This window comes from Columba livia, chromosome 1 (genome assembly GCF_036013475.1).
Source record: "Columba livia isolate bColLiv1 breed racing homer chromosome 1, bColLiv1.pat.W.v2, whole genome shotgun sequence".
Taxonomy (NCBI): Eukaryota; Metazoa; Chordata; class Aves; order Columbiformes; family Columbidae; genus Columba; species Columba livia.
The window spans coordinates 33,590,165-33,610,576 of NC_088602.1; the positions used below are offsets into that span (position 1 = coordinate 33,590,165).

At 41.3% G+C, this 20,412-nt stretch overlaps 1 protein-coding gene across 1 annotated transcript in view; it reads left to right on the forward strand.

The window, feature by feature from the left end:
• The first annotated feature begins 8,819 nt into the window (after positions 1-8,819).
• EPSTI1 (epithelial stromal interaction 1) overlaps positions 8,820-20,412 on the forward strand; it is a 66,457-nt gene continuing 54,864 nt past the window's right edge. Inside the window, exons 1-2 of the mRNA XM_005501795.3 lie at positions 8,820-9,125; positions 19,489-19,547. Of these exons, the coding sequence (XP_005501852.2) occupies positions 8,929-9,125; positions 19,489-19,547 (256 nt within the window). The 5' untranslated portion in view covers positions 8,820-8,928. The remainder of the gene's footprint in view (positions 9,126-19,488; positions 19,548-20,412) is intronic.

Sequence of the window (20,412 nt, forward strand, 5' to 3'; positions counted from 1 at the left end):
GTTCATTCTTAATTCAGTACCACAGCATAACAGCTCTTCTTTTGCCTTTATGCGGGTTTTCTCTCCTACAGGGCAGTACTGGCAATGGAGTCAAATTGTCTGCAGATGCTAAGTGGTGTGACTCAACAAGGAGGCTTTCTCTTTTTATCTCCTATTTCAAACAACAATTGCTCTTCTGAGGAAATGTTTGAAGCACATACCATGGTTTTGTATATCTGATTGATACTCATCAATCCTGTAACACCACAACACAACTGCTTTAATTCATCTCAACTATCCTTTTAAATTACAGCTCTATGAACCATAAAGCCAAGTTGACCATATATAGCATTTCATTAGCTCAGACAGATGTATAAATTTAACTTTCTACAGCACAGAAGTCACTGGAAGTTGTATGATGGTCCATTTGGGAAGAAATGCATTCCTTTTAACTTCTTCATTGAACATGTACTATCATATATGATTAATTATTTAAACCTTCAGTGAAATTGAATTTCTTGTAATCGTAAAACCTATTTTGAAATCTATACAAATGTCCTCAATCATTTTCTGTTCATTAATTTGCATAGAAGTAATGCAGAATAGCATGTCACTACTTTTGATTAGCAAACTCAGTTTAAAAAAATAATAAATTGAAAGTATTGGAATTTAGCGTTTTTTCCTTAACTTCCCTCTGCTGCGTTTTATTGCAACTTGTTTAAAAAAAAATCTAGGTCTTGTCCTGCTGACGTAATGCTCTCTGTTAAAAGATAATTGGCCATAAGAGAAGAAATATTGTGTTTGTTTGGGGGAGAAAACTAAAATGACAAGAAATAAAAAGAAGCCAAAAAAATAAGACTAGGAGAAAGTAAGAGGCGAATCGATGAAGTGAAAGACTGCCAAAAATAATACCAGTTTTTTCCAGCTGCTGCAACATTTACTCATATTGAAAAGTACCTTCTCATAAAGGTAGCATCCTTGAGTCCAATGGGACAATAAAGCAAATGAGACTTACTGATTTTAGCCACCATGTGTGTTTGGCCAGGCAACTATAGGAAATACACGTGAGTGGCTCTAAACAAGAACAGCTGCATTGCTTCGAAAACTTGAAAGACTCAGTGGACAAAAATCAACAATAATGAACTTTAACAGTGCTTTGCAGTTCTAGATCACCAAAACCCAAAGTAGTTTAGAAGAATTTCTCCAATATCCAAATATACAACCATAATTTACAAAATCTGTCTAAGTGGTATCATATAAAATCTGTGTGAAATACAGGAGGGTGAGGAATTCCAAACGTTTTGCTGGCTTACCGTCAACTTGTCCACCAGGAATTATTTGCTTCACCACCTTCCCTGGGATCAAGGTGAGGCTGAACAACCTGTATTTCCCCTGATCACAGAATGGTTGGGGTTGGAAGGGACCTCTGGAGATCATCTAGTCCAACCCACCTGCTAAAGCAGGTTCACCCAGAGCAGATCACACAGGAATGTGTCCAGGTGGGTTTTGAATGTCTCCAGAGAAGGAGACTCCAAAGCCTCTCTGGGCAGCCTGTTCCTGTGCTCTGGCACCCTCACTGTGAAAAAGTTTCTCCTCCTTGTACGTTCAGAGGGTGTCTCGTATATTATTCCTGGGTCACCTGCTTCTAATCCAATCTCTTGTACCCTTCCTTTTTATATTTGAGTTTAGTCGAGAGCAGTTTGTTCATCCACGCAGGCTTCCTGCCACTCTTGTTTTACTTCCTTCTGCTCATAAGCTTTTAGTTAGGGATCCTTGAAAATCAAACAGCTCTCCCAGACTCCCCTTTAGTACTGTATCCCCTGGGATCCCTCCAAGCTGATCCCTGTGGCCATTGAACAGGCCTGCTCTCATTAAGTCTAGGGTTGTAATTCTGCTATTTTGCCTTGATTCTACTGTTTTGTGGTCACTGCAGTCAACCTCTTCCTCCTTTGTAATTATCAGATCCAGAAGAGCATCTCCCCTTCTCAACTCCTTGATCACTTTTTCAAGGCAGTTATCATCAAACCACTCAGGAAACATGTAAGAGTAGCAAAATTTGACCTTTAAAGACACTCGGTCATACTATGGTCCATCCAAATACATCTAGGTGAGGTCTGAGAGAGAAAACATTGCTCTGAATGTCATCCTCATATTACCAATTATGCTACTGGTACCGCTTTCTGGACAGTGAGACTCAGGAAGATAATGAACACAAGGAGAAGAGATCTGTTGCTGGAAGTGAAGTACTGTAGGTTGTTTGCCATGGAATCAGGGAGGGGAGGAACGAAAGCAGCTGGTCTTTGGTGACAGTTCTCTCCTGAAGCTCCTCTCAGCATGGCACAGCTGTGTGCTACGCTAGACGCAGGATGGAACTGGTAGAGACAATCTGTCCATTACTATTTTAATTTAATCCTAAACACTGGTATGTTCCAGCATATTGTCACTATTAATGTGTAGCAATGTTGTCCGTATTTGTTATGCCATTTAAGTTAATTGTCTGCATACTTTTCCTGTAAATTACTTTCCTAAACAGACTGTGGTACAATATTCCATGTTGCTGTCAGGATCAATGCTGGCAATAATCTCTGTCAGGAATGAAGGAGAATCTAGAAACAGATACCAGATTAAAGCTTGTGAAATTGATAACCAGAAGGGGGAGGCCTTTTGGATTTACCCTTTACCACTGAGAATTTCCAACATACCTGTAAGTGTAGCATCTGACCAATGGCATTAGAATGGCATGGACTAGAGTTTCATGACAAAGATTAAAGTTTCTGAGGTCAGGCAGAGAAGAGTGTATAATAATGGAGAATTATCAAGGAAATCATAAGGCGTATAATATAAAATAGTTAGAGTCAGTACTTGAGCCTTGCTGAATTGTCATGTGCATACAAATGAGTAAAGAATAGATCTTCCCAGCCACTGCACCAGGATTAGAGGCTGGAAGAATACATTGCTCCTAAAAGCATCTGTATGTTTCTTTAATTACCGCAATATACTGTAAAAGCAAAAAGAGGCATGAGCGGTAGACTTCTACTAGTTTCTTTAGGTAACATATTCTGAAATATTAAACAATAAAGAATGTAATGTTTTATGTAGATACTGTGATAATTGTCTGTATGACACCTTCGGTTGACTAGGTACCACAAAGAAGTATATTATAGAAAATCCTAAGCTGGAACTAATCATGGCCTTCAGGAATTACAAGAGTACAAATTCCTTGAAGATGGTATATATGGCGAGACCCTCAGGTATCTTTTGTGAATAAGAGAGGTGAAATAATTTATGCACAAGTAAATCTTATCTGCTTTAAAAATTGTTGAGAAAAAGATATATTTGGGAATTTTACAAATATTATTTTAACATTGTCAGACTTCTCAAGGACTTTTTTTTTCTGGACACAATGGTGGAACAATACCTGTAAGAATTCTTTCTTTCTGATAGCATTTGTGTAGTTTACCAGTTAATTTGCAACTGTCTTTTCCAATGGATTTGTTGCAGGCATTTTTAATAGTATAAAACATTCATTGGTAGTCCTGATTGGTTTTATAATATTAGACCTTTAAAATAGCCCTGCTTTATTGTGTAGTATTATCTATATAGCAATATAGATATGCATAGCACTCTCCAGACAGAAGAATACTACTAAAATTTAGCAATAATTTTCAGGCACTACTTCAGGACTTCAATATACCAAGTTCTGGACATCAGATTACATTTTCAGTCTCGACTTCCTTTTACTGAAGTAGTATTAGCTAAAGGAGAGGTGGACCTGCTCTAACGCTGAAGGATACTGCAGAGAAAGCGAGGGTCAATTTTCTTTTTGAAAGCGGAAGATGATAGTTTTTGACAAGTACCATCAATTTCGGCTTTTTGGAATAAAATGGAAAGTGCGTGCAGCATTTTTACATCTCCTAAATAGATTTCCCAACAACGGACACACACACGCACTTGACAAAACTAATGGCATTCTTTCTGCTGAGCCTGACAAATTCTAGTCCTAATTCTAAACAAGGGTAAATCTTGGCCAGATGTTGACATTTTGCCCTCTTTCTGGGACTATCTTTCCAGGGAGCAGGGAATATTATTTTCTTCAGCATCCTGAGCTGTAGCAATTAGTGCAATCAGCCCTGCAGAATGCACTGTCCTCGCAACAGAGCAATCTTGCTCTTAAGAAAACCTTTTACGTGAAGTGCGCAAATCTAAAAGTGATACTACAGCTTTTGTTCATATTAATGTTTTGTGGGCTTGGTCTACAGTGAGATTAAATATTTTACTTGCCATAGACATGTTTCAGAACAAGCATTTTAAAAGTAGAGCTGAGCATTTCTGCATTGTCCGACTTAAGGTTTTCCATTCAGCCAGAAAAAGCCTTGGTAAAGTAAAATGCATCTTTAAAAATTCCATTTTCACTTTGCCATGATGATATAAAACCAGCACTAATTATAGATATGTTTCTAGGTATATTTGACATCCTTTGTCAGTGCCCTAAAATAGAGGGAGATGTTCCCAATGATCAATTACATGCATATGCTCTGTAGTGTATTCAGCTGTCTGACTTACCTGCTTAGCCAAAATATCCAGGGAAAAAACTATGTATGTGAGCCCTTGAGCATCATGCTCGGCTGTAGGACTAAGTATTTTAGCTGACGGCAAAGGAAAAAGCAGTTCTCCAGCAGTCAAGGCTGTCTGATGCCATTTTCTGGCTCCTGGGAAAAAACGAGAGTACGCTGTAGGAAATCTAGGCTGTCTTGGCTGTCTTTCTCAAAAGTCTCCTGCAGTTTGATGCTATTCTTCAGGCTTTAGGCTTGTAGTCTCCTTGGATTAAATGAAAATCATAGCTTTTAATGAAAAGTGTCTGTGGTTGTGTAAAAAACTTAAAAATGCAAAACCTCAAAATCCATAAACCAACAGTGAAATAATGAAGAATGAACAGGTGTTTTCAGGGAAGGAGAGGCAGGGGACATGCCATTGTTTTAAAGACTTATTTTTTTTCTCCTTTTAAATACTATTGGTTTTGTAGAAGATAATTTTATCTCATCCGATGTTCCCAAAGAAAGGATGAGGTGGCTGACCAGGACTCCGAGTATCCTTTGAAGTGAGAAAGGATCTCTGCTATCTCTCATTTTTGGTATAGTTCATGGTGCTGCTGCAGAGCTGGAAATAAAGATTCAAAATAGAATGTTCCTCTACAGAAGTTATTTTGTTTTATTGCTGTAATTTCATCAAAAACACAGATGAGGGAGGGAATATGGTGATTCTTAATATTTTATATGTCCACTGAAGGATTTTCTCAAAGCAAAAGAAATATCATTTTCTATTGAGGACTTTCCTCCCACAAAAAAACAAAGCAAAAAAAACAAAAAGTTAATAGCTAGAGGCAACAGCTTTACAGGCAAAAAAAGAAAGCTTTATTTTGACAGATTATTTTCTCACTACTTTTCCTGTTTTATCCCATATCCCACTGGCAGGGAGGAAGGGAGCCACCAGCTGTGTGGGTACTTGCCTGCTAGCAAAGGCAAATGCACCACAGCATCTGACCTGGTTAGGGGTGTAAGGCAACTATAAATATAAACCGTCAGACAGAATAGGCAGCCAGTATTTGGTAGGTCTAGAAAAATGTAAGTACTGAGTCAAAACTCTTATGAAGGACTTGGGAAGGGTTGAGATTTGGTGGGGGTTTGCATTTTTCAAGGGGCTGAATACGTTGGCATTCTGATACTTAGGAAGCTCAGACTCTTTAGCATCTATTTAGCATCTACAATGCCAAATAAAATGGGACCAGAGACTGATCCTTTGTCCTAGATCCTGTTAACACAGACTTACTCACATGTATGCTGCCTAAGACATGCCTCTACTAGGCTAGGAGGAGACTAAGTGGCTAGGGGGAGCCTAGTGGAGGCAACATGCATGTCATTCCTACATATCACTTATGCTCCAAGTGTCCTGAGAGCCTCAGGTGTTACTGCTATCACTCTGAAACTTAATTATTGTTATTTTGGGTAATATTTCAGCCTCAATGTGTCTGAAGTAATATAAGGGATGTGTTGTAGCCCATCAAAAGTTGTGTTTTAGTAGCATGACACTGAAGGGCTGATGACTGACATACTGTGTAGTACGACACAGGCACATTGGATGTGTTGGAGATGCAGAGATTGCTGGGACACTGTTGGAGGGCTGTTTACAGTGGAAGAAACTAAACCTAGTGCAGTCATATCCATAGTGACGTTCGGAGGTCGTATCTGGTATGAACCATGCTCAGAGCCAGGCCTGGATACTGTCCTGGAGGAAGGTAGTTTGGATTGTCCAGAACAGAGCTAAGAAATAAACTAGCATTGAAGTGATGTAAGCAACTGAGCTTCTAGTGCTCAGGTTAATTTTACATCTCCCTTTTTTTTAAGCAATATAGATGAAAACTACTTAGATTCTACAGTTACTTTTTGCAGCTGAAACTTTCTGCATTTCCTCAGGAAGCAGATATTATATCTGAATTTCACATAACAATGTGGAACTAAAGATACAGCAGCAGCAGCCACATTAATTATAATCAATTTTCTTAATTAAATTTTGGTTATTAAGACATCAATCTGTATGGGTTAAGAAGAATCCAGATGTTGAAGATGTCCCTGTAGACACAGCTGTTATCCCACAAATCTTTGCAGTCCTCAGACATGACTTTGCTATCATTTTGTGCTGATTCTAATCTCTCTACACCTCATGTGTTTAGCCCACAGTCCTACCTAGAGGACTAAGCCTAATCATTACTTTCACTTGCCAGCACCTTGCATGACTTTTATATATATCTATATATCTATGTATACACATATATATAGATATATTTGTGAATTTCTGAAGAGGAGGTGGAACCTGGTTTAGGAGGTCTTCCCCAGGACCTGCCTTTAGCTGTGCCTGGCAGCTCACATGAAGCAGGACAGCAAGCCTCAAGCCTTCTGGCCAACCCAAACACCGCCTTGGAGAACTTGGGGCATGACTCAGATTGTGAAGTTCCATGCATTTGATTTCTGGTAAGGGGCCAATCACTATCCAGGACTAAACGTCTGTGTTCTCCACAGAGACCAGGGGTAAAGAATAAACCCACACATCTCCTCCAAGGCTGTGAGGCCCTTTGCTCTTTTAGTAGGTCCTGATACTGCCTGGCATAGGAGACACTCTTGCCCAGACACTTGGAAACAAGAAACTGCCTATATTGGCTGTTGGAAACATCAAGAGTTGCCTCGGAGCTATGACCAGCAATGTCTTACAGCCTAGACATACTCCTTTGCCAAAAGCATATGGCTTTAAACAACATGGGACAAAGAGGACTGTAGCCTTCTCTGGTGTCCTGGGCACTGTCTGAACCAAGGCAGGGGCTTTGTGAGTAACCACTGTGCTTAGTGGTACAGGCAGCTAAAAGACAATTGACATCCGTTTTCCCCTAGCTGAGACAGCTCCTTAGAGACTGTCCCAGAGACTAATTTGTCTTCCAAGAAATGAAAAGGACAGGCTACTGCTAGCCTGGGATGGCTTCTGCATATGTCTCAATGCATGCTGCATTGTTATCTCAGGAGTGATTTGGATTAGAGAGATCAGGTCTTGGTAGAAGGCAGGAAGAGGGCCTCTGAGTGGCTATGTGTCTCTGAGAAGTGACCATGCTGGGCTTTCCCACAGTGTTTCTGTGGGTTCACAGACCAGGCTAGACCCATCATGGCCCAAAAGTGAGACAGTTCTGGGCAGGGTGCAAGGGACTGTGCACCCGCTCATCCCTTTGCAACAGAGCACCATTGCACTCCAGAGTCTCTCTAGAATTTGTGTACAAATGACGATCATCCCAGTTGTTAGCAGGGGCAGTGGAAGGGGTGGACCTTCATCCGGAAGCCATAGGAGATACACACTGCTGGATGTGGCAGCTCTGGGAGGTGTGCTGCTGGTGATGTGGTCCCATAGATGGGCTCCACCTCAAGGAGCGTCACCAACACCAGGCAGCCTGTGGCTGTCCAAGTGGCATTTTATTTTGCTGTTTTCCCAGCACATGTAGGCTGTAGGACCTAGAGAGTCTGAACAGTCAAGAAACCTAGCCACGAAATCATTCCTTCAGCAAAGTGGTTTTGGTGCACCTTGAGCAGCTGAGGACAGAAAGTGACAGGATCTGCAGGTATGGAGATGCATTTTCAGAGCTCTGCTACATAAAGCTTGGGCAGCATTACCAGTTATTTTTTTCTTGGGTTAGGAGCTGCCAAACATCTTTGTTTTATCAGTGATACCAAGAAGGTTGCTAGTTTTCCCCAGCCCTTCAGATGCCATAATACCTCATCAGATAGATACAGTACCACTGATCAGGTGTGCTCACTGAAGGTATCTGCATTTTCACCTAAGATTTTATCCTCTATTCCTCACACTGAAGTAGTAAAGTCAATGTAAAAAAGTTTTCTGATTGAGCAGAATTGAAAGGCAGAATTGAGTTGTGTAGGATCACTGCCTTAGGATTTATATGAGCATCAGTTTTTAGTTTCACTTTCATCTTTCTTTGTACACACCTGCAAAATGGAAACCAGCAAAACCCCTAGAGTTTATCTCCCTCTTTCATAGGCAAATTTGAAGTGCTGGGGTGAAAAATTGTCAGAAATGTGGTTTTCAGCCAGACCTCAGTGTGTTTATGCTGAGCAGTCTATTCCAAGACTGTATTAAGTGTTGTTGACTGTTTTATTAGTACAGATCAGCTCTGCTGTCACCCTATGACTCCAGCCTGCTTGGGTGCTGTGGTTGAGATGACCAAGGCGAGCTTCAGCTGGAGGATGAGTCAGCAGTGCATGGATTTGTATGTGTTACAGCTGAGAGTCCAGCCAGGGGTGGGTCTTATAGTGAATTGAAACTGAAACTCCAAGTTTTGCTGTTTTCCCTAGCCTTAGCTGCGATACTCCTTGCTGAACAAGGCAAGGTACTCCTGAAACAATGTCTGGGTTTGAAGGATGGAGGGAAGGCAGCAGGTACAGGAAGGCTGCTGCCTCCAGTACCCCATTTTCCTCTCGAGATTACCTCTGCGATGGCAACAGTACAAGAGAGGAAGCTGAAAACCCTCAGAAGCTGACAGCATCTGAAGAAGAGAAAAGCGACCAAGAATCAGCCTACCGACAACAGCAAGAGCAGTAGTAAGTAGCAAGGAGTCTGGCTGAGATGGTGTTGGGTTTTTGTTCTCCACCTTGAGGTGTGCACCTTTACAGGCAGAAATATTTTATAGAGAGATTGTGAAAGGGACTGGGCACACAAGAAGCTTGTCCTCTCAGAGCCACCTGCAGTCAGCCTGAAACTTACCTATGAATGACACATCCTACATGGGACTTGAGTTCTTCTGACAGGCTTTGTGGTGGTGTAGCTTATACCTTGTGTGATGGCAGTGGCCACTTCTCTACATTTGATGTTGCTATATATAGTGTTGGTTTCTTGGCATCTTTTTCCAAAATGAAATTTCAAATCCTGTTTTAGCTCCCTGTTTTCTGTCTCCTAATATTTCATATTGGAAAGCCTAAAAATACATCCTTTGACTTAGGAAATGGATATAGACTACATTTCAGCACTGATCTGAATGCAGTCCAGGACACAGAACAGCTTCTAACAACCTTATTCTGACAAAAATAAAGCCAAAGCTTCAGCCCTTTGTTTCATTTTAGGCTTTGTTGGGATCTATGCTCAGTACATCTGTGGTTGTCCAGTGACAATGCTTAGATGGCTTGTATAAGCTCTAGTTTGCAGATATAACACAGAATAGAAACTGACAGTAATGTGGGTGTATTTTATGCACGTGTGCTTAATACATGTATGCACAGCTGACCAAAGCGAATTGTTTACAGTGTTTTTCCCCAAATGTGCTTTTTCTGAGCTGTTAGTAACAGTGCATGTAATGCTATTATTATTATGTGCTGAGTTTGCTTACCTTGCCTGTTCTTTCCCTGCCTTTCAAAGCTCAGCTGGCAGAAGCTGAAGGCTGTTTCAGTTTCCTTTCCCTTCTTTCTGGATGAAGAAGGTGGAGCCACGCTGTGAAAGAGGTGGTCACAAGCAGCAACCAGCAGCCTTCTGCCGTAACCCATGAATGCGTGCCTACTAGGTAGTAATGATCCAGGGACTACTAAGAGCTGCGTAGCTTTGAAATCTGACAGCATTTTAATGACTTGCTTTCAGGAGAGCAAACAACCATTCTCGAGTTACAGTTGACGTTTATTTTCTGCCACTTCCAAACATGAAAGGCCGTCTGTCTTGCCTGCCCTCACACTGGCATATATCCACAGTACAGCAGGAACAGCCCTTGTTAGTTGTTGTGTTTGCGCTATGCGCATTTTCTTGCCTTTTTTTTTTTGATAGGGGGAATAGTGGGAGTTTTCCCATAAGTATAACTGCCTTTCCCCAGATTTAGTCTGGGGTACAAACCCCTTGGTATGGTTTAGGTAAATACTTAATCAGTTGGTTAACCAAAGTTCCTTGTGGAATTTAAGACTAGAGCAAATATATCTACACAGATTCTGACCAGATGGTAGGATCCCCCATAAAACTTGGAAGAATAAATTAAAGCCCTGTTCCCTTTTTCATCTTTATATGATGCTTGCAGACAGAAGGCTGTTGTGTATCTTCTGCAGGGACTGTGTGCTTAGTATTTTTTGCTATGCGATATGAAATTGTCTCTGTGTCTGCATAAAGCTATAACAAAGAATTCATTCCTAAGCCTGGAGCGTGCAAATTAAAGTCTGTAGCAGCGTATAGTTATGCGAAGGAGGAATGACAGAAAAGCAGGTTCAAGCCAACTGTGTAATATGAGTGGGAAACCAATACTCAAAAAATAAGTGAACAAAATTGGGGTTTGCTCCCATCTCTCCAGAAGGCAGATGCTAACTACCAGTTTGAAGAGGAAGCCCCTTAAACTGTGATTTCCTTAACTAATCCTGAGTAAAATGGTAGAAAGTATCTGAAATGCTAAAGCAGAGGAGATTTTTATTCTTAAAACAAAAATTAATTGTTGCATTCATTGTTATATCTTTGTTCTGTCATTTCAAGTTACCTTTCAAGAAAGGTCTCAGATCAAGTCACATTTCAGCAGTGATAAAGCTGACACGACATTTGGCTATCAGTCCTTTTGAATATGTTCCTCAAAACTAAAATATTATGACACCCTCAGAATAGCCCACATTTTCAGGCTCTGGGATAACCAAGGGTTGAACAGAGCAGTTTTGAGAGCTAAAGGCATAAACCATCACTAAAAGAAAAAAAACACACAGACCAGCATTAACCTAGAAGGCTTTCAGGAGTATTTGTAGCAGAGGGAGCATGAGGGGCCTGAGTAGGATACCTATGTGCCAAGGAGTGGCTCTGTTCCAACTTGTTTGCTGCTTGCTGTTTCCTGGAAATAGCCAGGATATGGTTTTCTGCCAGTAAAGCAGGAGTTGGAATCTCTGTTGAAGTCTCTGAGTATGTGACTGAGTTATTTCCACACAAACTCAGTCTTTGAGCTGCCCTTTGGAGAAATTGGGAGTGGGAAAACACCTTAGCAGCTTCTTAAAGTGGGATCAGGTGACTTTTCATGGAGACTGGGCACATAAAATATGTGTGGGATGTGTCATGTTGTAGCCTCATCCACTAATCAATATTTAAACTTGACTATTAAAAAGTACAAAGTGGGCAACTGGTATGAGAGAGTAATTTTTCTCTTGCTTTGGGAAAATCCTTATATGATATGTCAAAGCTGAGAAGTGATAATAAAATGGCCCTAATTAAGTGAAGAAGAATACTTGTTCAAATGCAAAATTGAAATGAAGCTTTACACATCCCCCTTCAGTTATATATAGGATGTGGTTTCAGGCAATGGAGAAAAAAATCATCAGGGTGACAGGTGCTTGAAACTGCTTATAATAATAAGCTTGCATTTAAGTTACTTCACTTTGTCTGCTAAGTGCCATGAAATTAGCTTGTAGAAAGTGGATTCCCAAATTGCCCCTGTTCGTGTCTATTCAGAGACAAAAGTCTATACAGAAGAAAAGGTGGAGGAAATTGGGGAAATTAGAGGCTAAACTATAGCTGGTGCCTGAAAAAGAAAACGCTGGCCCCAGTCAGCCGTTTGTCCTTGGTGCCTTTAAAGCTGGCAAGAATAATATTGGTTCTGGTAAAATCCATTAAAAAAAATCAAAATCATAAAATCTGAAGATACATTGTCGCACAGCTGGTAACAGTCCCTCATCGTTCTGTGTGTTAGCAGAGTTACTAGAATGCTTGACTTGCAAAATTGTATTCTTTGACTGCAGGAGCCAAATTTGTCAGGGCTTTCTTTCCTTCCTTTTCCAATCATCATCCTGAATTAAAAAAAAACAAAAAAAACTAAAAACTAAAAATGACCAAAACTATAATGTTGTAAGACATCTCAATTTTTTGCTGGTAGAGTATACTTAGCTGTTCTGAAAATTTTACTTTTTTTTTTTTCTTCACTATCTGAAATTTCTCTTTAAAAACACCTTATCAGTATATGAAACTGGAGGCAGATGCTTAGCAAAATGCTTGTTTTGCCCACTGTTCTGCAACTGGTGGAAGTGCTAGAAAGGTAATCTGAATTACAGACAGTCTGTTTAGAGTTGAGTTCTGCATTTGCTGCAGAGGAGAAATCTCCCAGCTCTCTCTTTCAGGCTGGTGGACTAATCATTAACAGCCCAGTGGGGCGATTCAGAGATGCCCGGCTTCGATGTGGTCAGCAGCCAGCCTTACCTCCAGCTGAGTGTTTGGTGGCAGGGTCTGTGTCAGAGGATGACCATGCACAAAGATTTCTGTTAGGCTGCATGATGGGGTTGCTGTGTTCCTCGCAATGTGTGTGAGGGGGAAAGGAGCTCATTTTAACTGCTGTGTTAGAAAGCTTTCTTAGAAGAACTTGGTTTGCACAAGACCGACATGTTCCCTTGATGCGTAGTGTGGTGAGGAGCTGTGGTGAGACAATGAATAAGGAACATATTGGAGGATACTGTGAGCAGGGGCAATAAAAGGACAACAAATACTGTGGTGCAGAGGAGGAGAAGAAAATATGTTGTTGAAAACAAAGCGGGAGAAGCAGAGATGAATATGCCACCAGTTTAGGTCTTAATCTTCCTGTGATACAGCCTCTGACCTGCTCAGCTCTCCAGGCATGCTGGCAAGCCTGACTCAGAACACACGGACGCCTCTGCGGGGGGTGGCTGGGCTCTGTGCTGGTGTTGCCAAGCCCAGTGCCTGGCCTGTCCAACGTATGGATGCTTTGTGCTCCTCATGGCTGGCGTTTGCCAGGTGCTCCAGCTGGCTCTGGCATGCTCACTGCATCTCTGGCACTGTGCTGTGCTGAGGTAACCGAGCTGCTTTGGGACCTGGGGACAGAACAAACACGGCTGTAGCTGACTTCATAAACTTTGCTGGGTCATAGAATCATAAAATGTCCTGAGTTGGAAGGGACTCACGAGGATTATCGTGTCCAATTCCTGTCCCTGCACAGGACAACCCCACAGTTCACACCATGTGTCTGAGGGTGTTGTCCAGTCTCTTCTTGCATACTGACAGGCCTGGGGCTGTGACACCTCCCTGGGGAGGCTAGGGGTCTGATGTTAGTCTACCACATTGCCACAGCAAACTCTCTCCTGTTGGTGTAGTCAGCCCACATGTGTATGCTGACTAATGGCACATTAGCATTTTCAAGGAAGAGAGAAAGCTGTTCTGTGAGCTGAGTTTGGGCTGAGAGCTACCCCTTTGGCTCCCTGGTTTGATCTGTCACTGTGACGATTTCCCTGAAGGTTTAGAGCGTGGTTGAGATCGTCTTCCAGCACTGATGTGTTTACTGCACCAAGTGGGGTGCAGGTTGAAGTGCCTGCTGTTCTTACCACTGTGCTATCGCACACTGAGCCCAAACCAAGCTCCTGAATCCAAGCCTCGTCTTAACTCCTGGAAATTCAGTTCTGAGTTTCAGTTTTTCTCTTCTAACCAATTTTAACTTCAGGAATTTCTCTATGAGCTGTGGGTACAGGAGAATTGAGATCTGGTTGTTTTCCTGCTTGTCTCTGACTCAGCCCTTCTCGTGGGCCTCTTTCTGCTGCTGTTTTCCTTCTTGCTCTTTCCCTGTGCAAGTTCACTTTGCAGGTTTTAACTCTTTGTTTTATCCCAAGGCCTCACTATGGCAAAAATATTGCCCATTTTAATGAATGCTTTAGCTAACCAGGGGAGCCAGACACAGAAGTGAGTTATCCTGGCTTAATAAGCTTCCAGACATCAGCTGAACTGTGATAATCAAGTGCACTGCTAGCCTGCAGCAAACACAAGACAAAGACCTCGAACGTAGACTTTTTATGATAAATGTGTTCTGCTAAAGCAGTTTATTTTCTGCCTCTTGTGTTAAGAACGTGCGTGCAGCTAGGGTGAATCTGACAGTGTATGATATTAAGTGCCAGTAATTCACTTATGTCTCTGAGCTGTAAACTGATAAGATGCTGTTGCTGATAAAGATGGAAAGCCAGAGCTCCAAGCCTGCACGCAAGGTTTGAACACCCTCCCAGGGTTCTGCCTATGGCACTGCTGGGGCATGGAGCGTATTGCTCAAGTGAGGTCTAGAACTGTAGCTGTCAGTGACTGTTAGCATTTGGCCATGGGTGCATTGCAAAATAGTGATACCTACAGGACCGTTGTCTGCTTGCTGGGATTTGGCATCTTGTAGCCTTCCATGGTGCTCAGCAGCATATGGCTGCTGCATCAATCATGGGAGCATTGTTGAAAAAAGTAATGTGGTCACGTAGACTTGACCACTCTTGAAAAAGTTCTGGATAATTTAATGCAAAGTTCAGCTCAGCATGTCTTTGAAGGAGATTCAGAAATTGTCTTTGGCAGTTTGCTTTTTTTTTTCTCTTTTAAATTCAGTCTTAATATATTATTGAATGCAGTATTTCACTTATATCTTCCCGCTTAAGTTGTGCATATATAAAGTACTTATTTTTCTCTCTTTGCTTAATATATGCATGCACATGCTCACTGGTGTGCACATAAGCATGTGTGCAAATACGTATCTGTGTGTGTGTGTGCATTTTTTTCTCATGCTTATGTCTTCGTTGATTACTGATTGATTTCCTTTCTATGGAGTCCTTCCTCCAGACTGAACCTGCCCAGTTCTTTTTCCCATTCTTTAGTCAATTGTGTTGCTCTCCAGTTGCATTCTCCTAGGTTTCTGTCTTTTACAGAGAGCACATTGCCTGGCAGAGCAAAATATTTAGCTTTCAGCTTTGTGGCATTCATGTACCGATGCACCCGCAGTATAAAACACGGTGGAACTGGAAATAGTTTATAACAACCATTACTTTTGTAACTCTTTAGACTATTTCACACTTCATTTGGAAGGCTTCCCAGTGGTAGACAGCTGAAGTAGGCTTGAGGAAAAACTGAAGGGCATAGCTCTGCAAAAAACATCATTGCTGAACAGCAGTTATCCTATATTTATTCATTTTTAGAAATAAACTATTTTATACTAACCAAAAAGAAAGTAGGACAAAGGTTTATCTGGTCTGTACTCTGAAAGCATTGGAAATGTGTCCTTGAACAATGCTGGTTAAATGAGCAGAGTTACACACAAGCTTAAAAATTTAAGATTGCAGGCATGGTGTTCTCTGTGTTGCTGATCATTCAAGCTGTAGACTACCTTTGCAGATTTTTCTATGACTGCAGTGTATGTCTCTCCTTTCTTATCTAGGTATTTCTCTTCCCACTACTGTGGTATTTTATGTCTATATGTTAAAAAATCATATGAGGTTGCTTTTTGTCTTTATTTAAATACAGATACTTTCTCTGATTGGATTATAACTTTCTTTTTCATGTTAATATCTGCACGCTCTGTGTAATTAGTCAATACATTTCCATTTTCTGTGGAGGCAAACTGAAAAAGGTCTCATCAAGATTAATATGATCTATAAAGGTAGAAAACTATTTGTTTCTCTATTTTGAAGAGCTGTAACCTGGATAAGTCATTTGTCCTGCCTCCTCCAGTGACTTCTGTATTTTTATTTATAAAACAATCCTACCTCAAAGGTAGGCTTAAACCATGTAACAATAAGAATCATTATTAGTGAAGCTGAGAAGTTAAATTCTTTATCACTTTTTTGGTTGTGGATTTTGAAGCACTTCATTTATTGGTATAAAGTACAAAAGGTCTGCACATCGCTGATAGCTTCAGGTCTTCACATTTCCTTAATTGCTACCCAGGTAAGTAGGATAATTTGCTTCAGGCTTATGGCTACTGTGGCAACTCAGAAACTGACTGGAATATTAAATTGACAGGCTGTAGCGGGTTTTGTAGGCTTTGCTGGATCAGAGGTTTTGTCTGAACAAAGAAATGACGTGCAATATCCTGCAAAGTGGCTAAAACACAAGGTGAAACCTGGTGGTGGGGTTTTGCATTAACTTTCTTTCCTTGAAAAAAAAAAACCTCAAGAAAATGAAGGATGCTAGGTGTTGATTTTAGTTTTAGCATTAGAACTGGTAGGGCAGATGGAGTCTCTCAGGCAAGAGCTTGTCTGGCTCTACTCTTGCTGTAGGCTGGAAAAGCGAGGACCAGCTCACACCCTGACTTTCACTCACCCACAAGAAGTTTACGTTGGGCTCACTCCTCCTTCCTCCTGATCCCGGTACCCAAAGATACACTCTTAAATGTCTATCTTTCCAGAGACTAAGGTGAGCACTATAAAGTTAGATAAACTCAATGATAGTATAAGCACTAGATAAAAGACAACCAGAAGTTGGTATCCTGTTCTCTCTTTCCCTCCCCCTGCGGAGACTTGAAATCCTAATTTTACTTTAACTTTGCCTTTATTTCAATAACATAGAGACCAAGTTGGCCTTTAAGTGAGCATTCTTTTCACTACAATGACTCTTGTGCTGCTCTTTGGAAAACAGAGCAGCGATTTCCCTGGTACTAAGTGTAGTGTCACCTCTACCCCCTTCATAAAGTGATTGATATTGGCTATATTTCATGTGCTGTCCTTCTGAGCTCCTGGATAATGATCACAGTCAGATGTCAGAAGAGTGGCCCCAATCTGGCCTCCCGGACTCAAAACGTTCCAGCTAAAAAGCAGAGGCAGAGAGAGGAAATGATTCAAGGCATAAGGGTTGGGTTTGATACTGTGATTTCTCATGCATGTGCAGACATGGAGGAGTCCATGCTTTCAGTTCCTAATTTGAAACAAAACCTGAAGTCATCAGATATGTCAGATGATATAAAAACTCTCCTGCCCTCTAGTGCTGTGAAGCAGTGGGATGTCTGAGATGCGGTGATGTTTGTGGGGGGAAGATATGTAGTCTGGCAACTCACAATTCCAGCCATTTTTTTCACTGACAGAAGGAGAGGAGTGTAAAAGGTACTTAATAATTTTTGTGTATGAACTTGAGAGAAATATGATCTTAATATCTGAAACAGCCAGGCAAAACCTACTAAAAAAATATTGAAACTGATAATCCATACAGCAGCTTGTCAAAGGCAGTTTGGGATAAATTGCAAATGCTACTACTCAGTCAAATAAAGAAAAATCTGAAAGAAACATCAGTGATGGGGAATGTTATGCCATAAGCAAGATGGGTTGTCAAAACTTCTTTTAAGTAACTGTTGTGCCGCAAATGCTAGAGGGGGGTTACTGCTCTCCAGCTCCTGCCTTTGAGGGTCTGGGATTTGGTGGAGAGGTGAAGAACAGTCTCACGGGCACCAGACTAAGCTGCCGGGAAAGAAAAAGATCGTATTAAGTGGCACCATTAAAGCTCGCAGCTCTATCTTTACTAGTTTAATCTCATAAATTAATCCACATCCTCCTAGAATAAGTCTTCAAAGAGAAAGGGGTAATTGGATATAAATACTTTCCTTCTCAAACCTTGAATTACAGTGATATGGCAGCAGGCAGCTTTTTCCACTTTGATCTTTTTGCATGATTTTCATTCCCCTTTTTAGCCTTAGTCTCAGGTCTCGTTCTCTCATTACTTTTTCATGGCCAACTGTGCTCCCTCTGCTTCACGGCTTGTCCTCTAGCCACCCCTTCTGGCCCTTTCTTCTTTTCAGACGCTCAGCTTTTGCTCCTCTTTATTCTTTGTTTTCAGCTCTTCTCCTCGGGTCTTCACCACAATGAAGTCAGATTAAATATTTGTCCCCATGCGTGCAGATAAAACCCCTCCAAATGCTGCAGAGAGGTGTGAGCTTAATCTGAAGTGCGGAGCCAACTGCTGCTCAGTGCATTTCTGGTAAACCTCACCCCCTGGCTCAGCTCCTGCTGAAGTGTAGACTCATACTCACACAATACACCATGTAGATAAACCTCTATGTTTTCTCCAAGTGGAACTGACATATTTTCATCACTCTTTTGATCACCTTGAGTCTCTAATGCACTCTGAACCCTGTCCTGCTTCTTTGCTGTCACGTTAGATTGATAGCTCCTTGAGACAGCAACTGCATTTTGAATTAAGTTGAGCAAAACAAGGCCTTTGTCCTGCTTCAGTGAGTTGCTCCTTAGGTATGACAGCAAGATAAATATGCCCAAGGAATTCCCCATGCCTGACACACACAAGGCTGAGAGAGGTGGGTCTGTTCAGCCTGGAGAAGAGAAGTCTGAGAGGGGATCTTATCAGTGCCTATAAATATCTCAAAGTTGGGTGTCAAGAGGATGGGACCAGACTCCTTTCAGTGGCACCCAGTGACAGGATGAGAGGCAATGGGCACAGACTGAAGCACAGGAGTTCCATCTGAATATGAGGAGAAACTTCTTTACTTGGAGGGTGCCAGAGCACCGGAACAGGCTGCCCAGAGAGGTTGTGGAGTCTCCTTCTCTGGAGACATCCAAAACCCACCTGGACACATTCCTGTGTGATCTGCTCTGGTGAACCTGCTTTAGCAGGTGGTTTGGACTGGCTGATCTCCAGACGTCCCTTCCAACCCCAACCATTCTGTGATTCTGTGACAAGGAAACTGAGGCTTAGGCTGAGAGCAAATCACATGGGTCCATCACAAACAATATGATTTTGCACGCTCCTTGGACAACTCTTGGGCAAAACTGCCTAAATCCATGAAGTGCTTCATGCCCTCAAGGTATGGGGTGGGACTGCCAACACCAGTGCTCTTCCCAGTAGACAATAGTTCTCCTCTGTGCTTGAGCAAGCTGTGAAAGTAGTCTACTGTGTGAAGCATTTTGATTCAGGGAAGCAATTTGATTTGAAAAGGCTGAGATTTGAGGTCAGCAGTCTAGAATGAGACTTGGGTAAGAAAAGTGAATGCTATGCTAAAAGTTTCTGAAAATTTTGTCTTCAGTATTTGCCACCAACTCCATATAAAATAAGTATTTCTAGATTATTTACCAAAAGTTCCTGAAGAGCTGAATCAAAATAAATACTGTTTTTTATATGAAGCTATTTGCCACAACAGCAGAAAACTGACTTTGCTGATGAAGGAACCCCCTTCTAGTCCTGTTTTTCTGTAGACAGGAAAAATAAGAGTGTTTTCTTTCATTTTAGCGTCAACCCGTATGTCTTGATAACTCCAAATGAAACCAGAAGAAACAAGTTGCAACAAAGTAAGTTATCTAATACAGTAATACATTATTTCTACTTGAATAAGTTTAGCGGTTTGTGCACTTTACTCGCTTTACTGCCCTTGCAACTTTTATCCTCGTTTTTACAATGCTTTTATATCTGCAGCAGTGACAGTGAAGTCAGTTCTGTGAGCGATATCCATTGTCATGTAGGTTTTTCTTAAGATTAACTTCTCATCTGACTAAACTTCATGCAGAATAAGTCTTGTTCAGGAAACGGTTTTTGGTAATTTCAGTGCTGGAGCTGTTCAAGCTGGCTTCTACAAGACTCAGCTGGAATTAGCTCTATTCCACTATCACAGGATTGAATTCAGATTGGAGAACCAGACTTTGAACTCTCTCTGGGCTAGGGGCAGGAAGAAAAAAAGATATAAATAATAAATATTTTTGAAAATACTCTCATGTGGAGACAAAAGCAACTAGAACCACTGTTGGTTCTTGAATCTCCATGTAATGATTGTAGGGGGCTCTTTTAATGGAGCTGGGAAAGATCGTTTTAGATGTTCACTTTTGCATGACTTTGTGTCTTGCTGGTGAAAGTAGCTAAGAGGAACACCCTGAACCTCCACCACAAAGATTAGGCACATGCCAGAAAGGTTTCATTGGCAAAGTTATAGCAAGAGTCAGTCATGAAATTCTGTATTCAGAGCTGAACAAGCGCTGCAGTCCTATACTCCTGGCTTTTTATTTGTGAAAGAAATGGAAGCTGAAGAAGTGTCAGTCAGCACTCGCATTTCGGGCCCTCAAAGAACAGTGCAATTAAATCCTTTATTCTCAAACATTGTGAGTTTGGCTGAAATGCTTCACCAGCAGGCTGATGTGAGCTTGGTTTCCTTTGGTTGCAAGA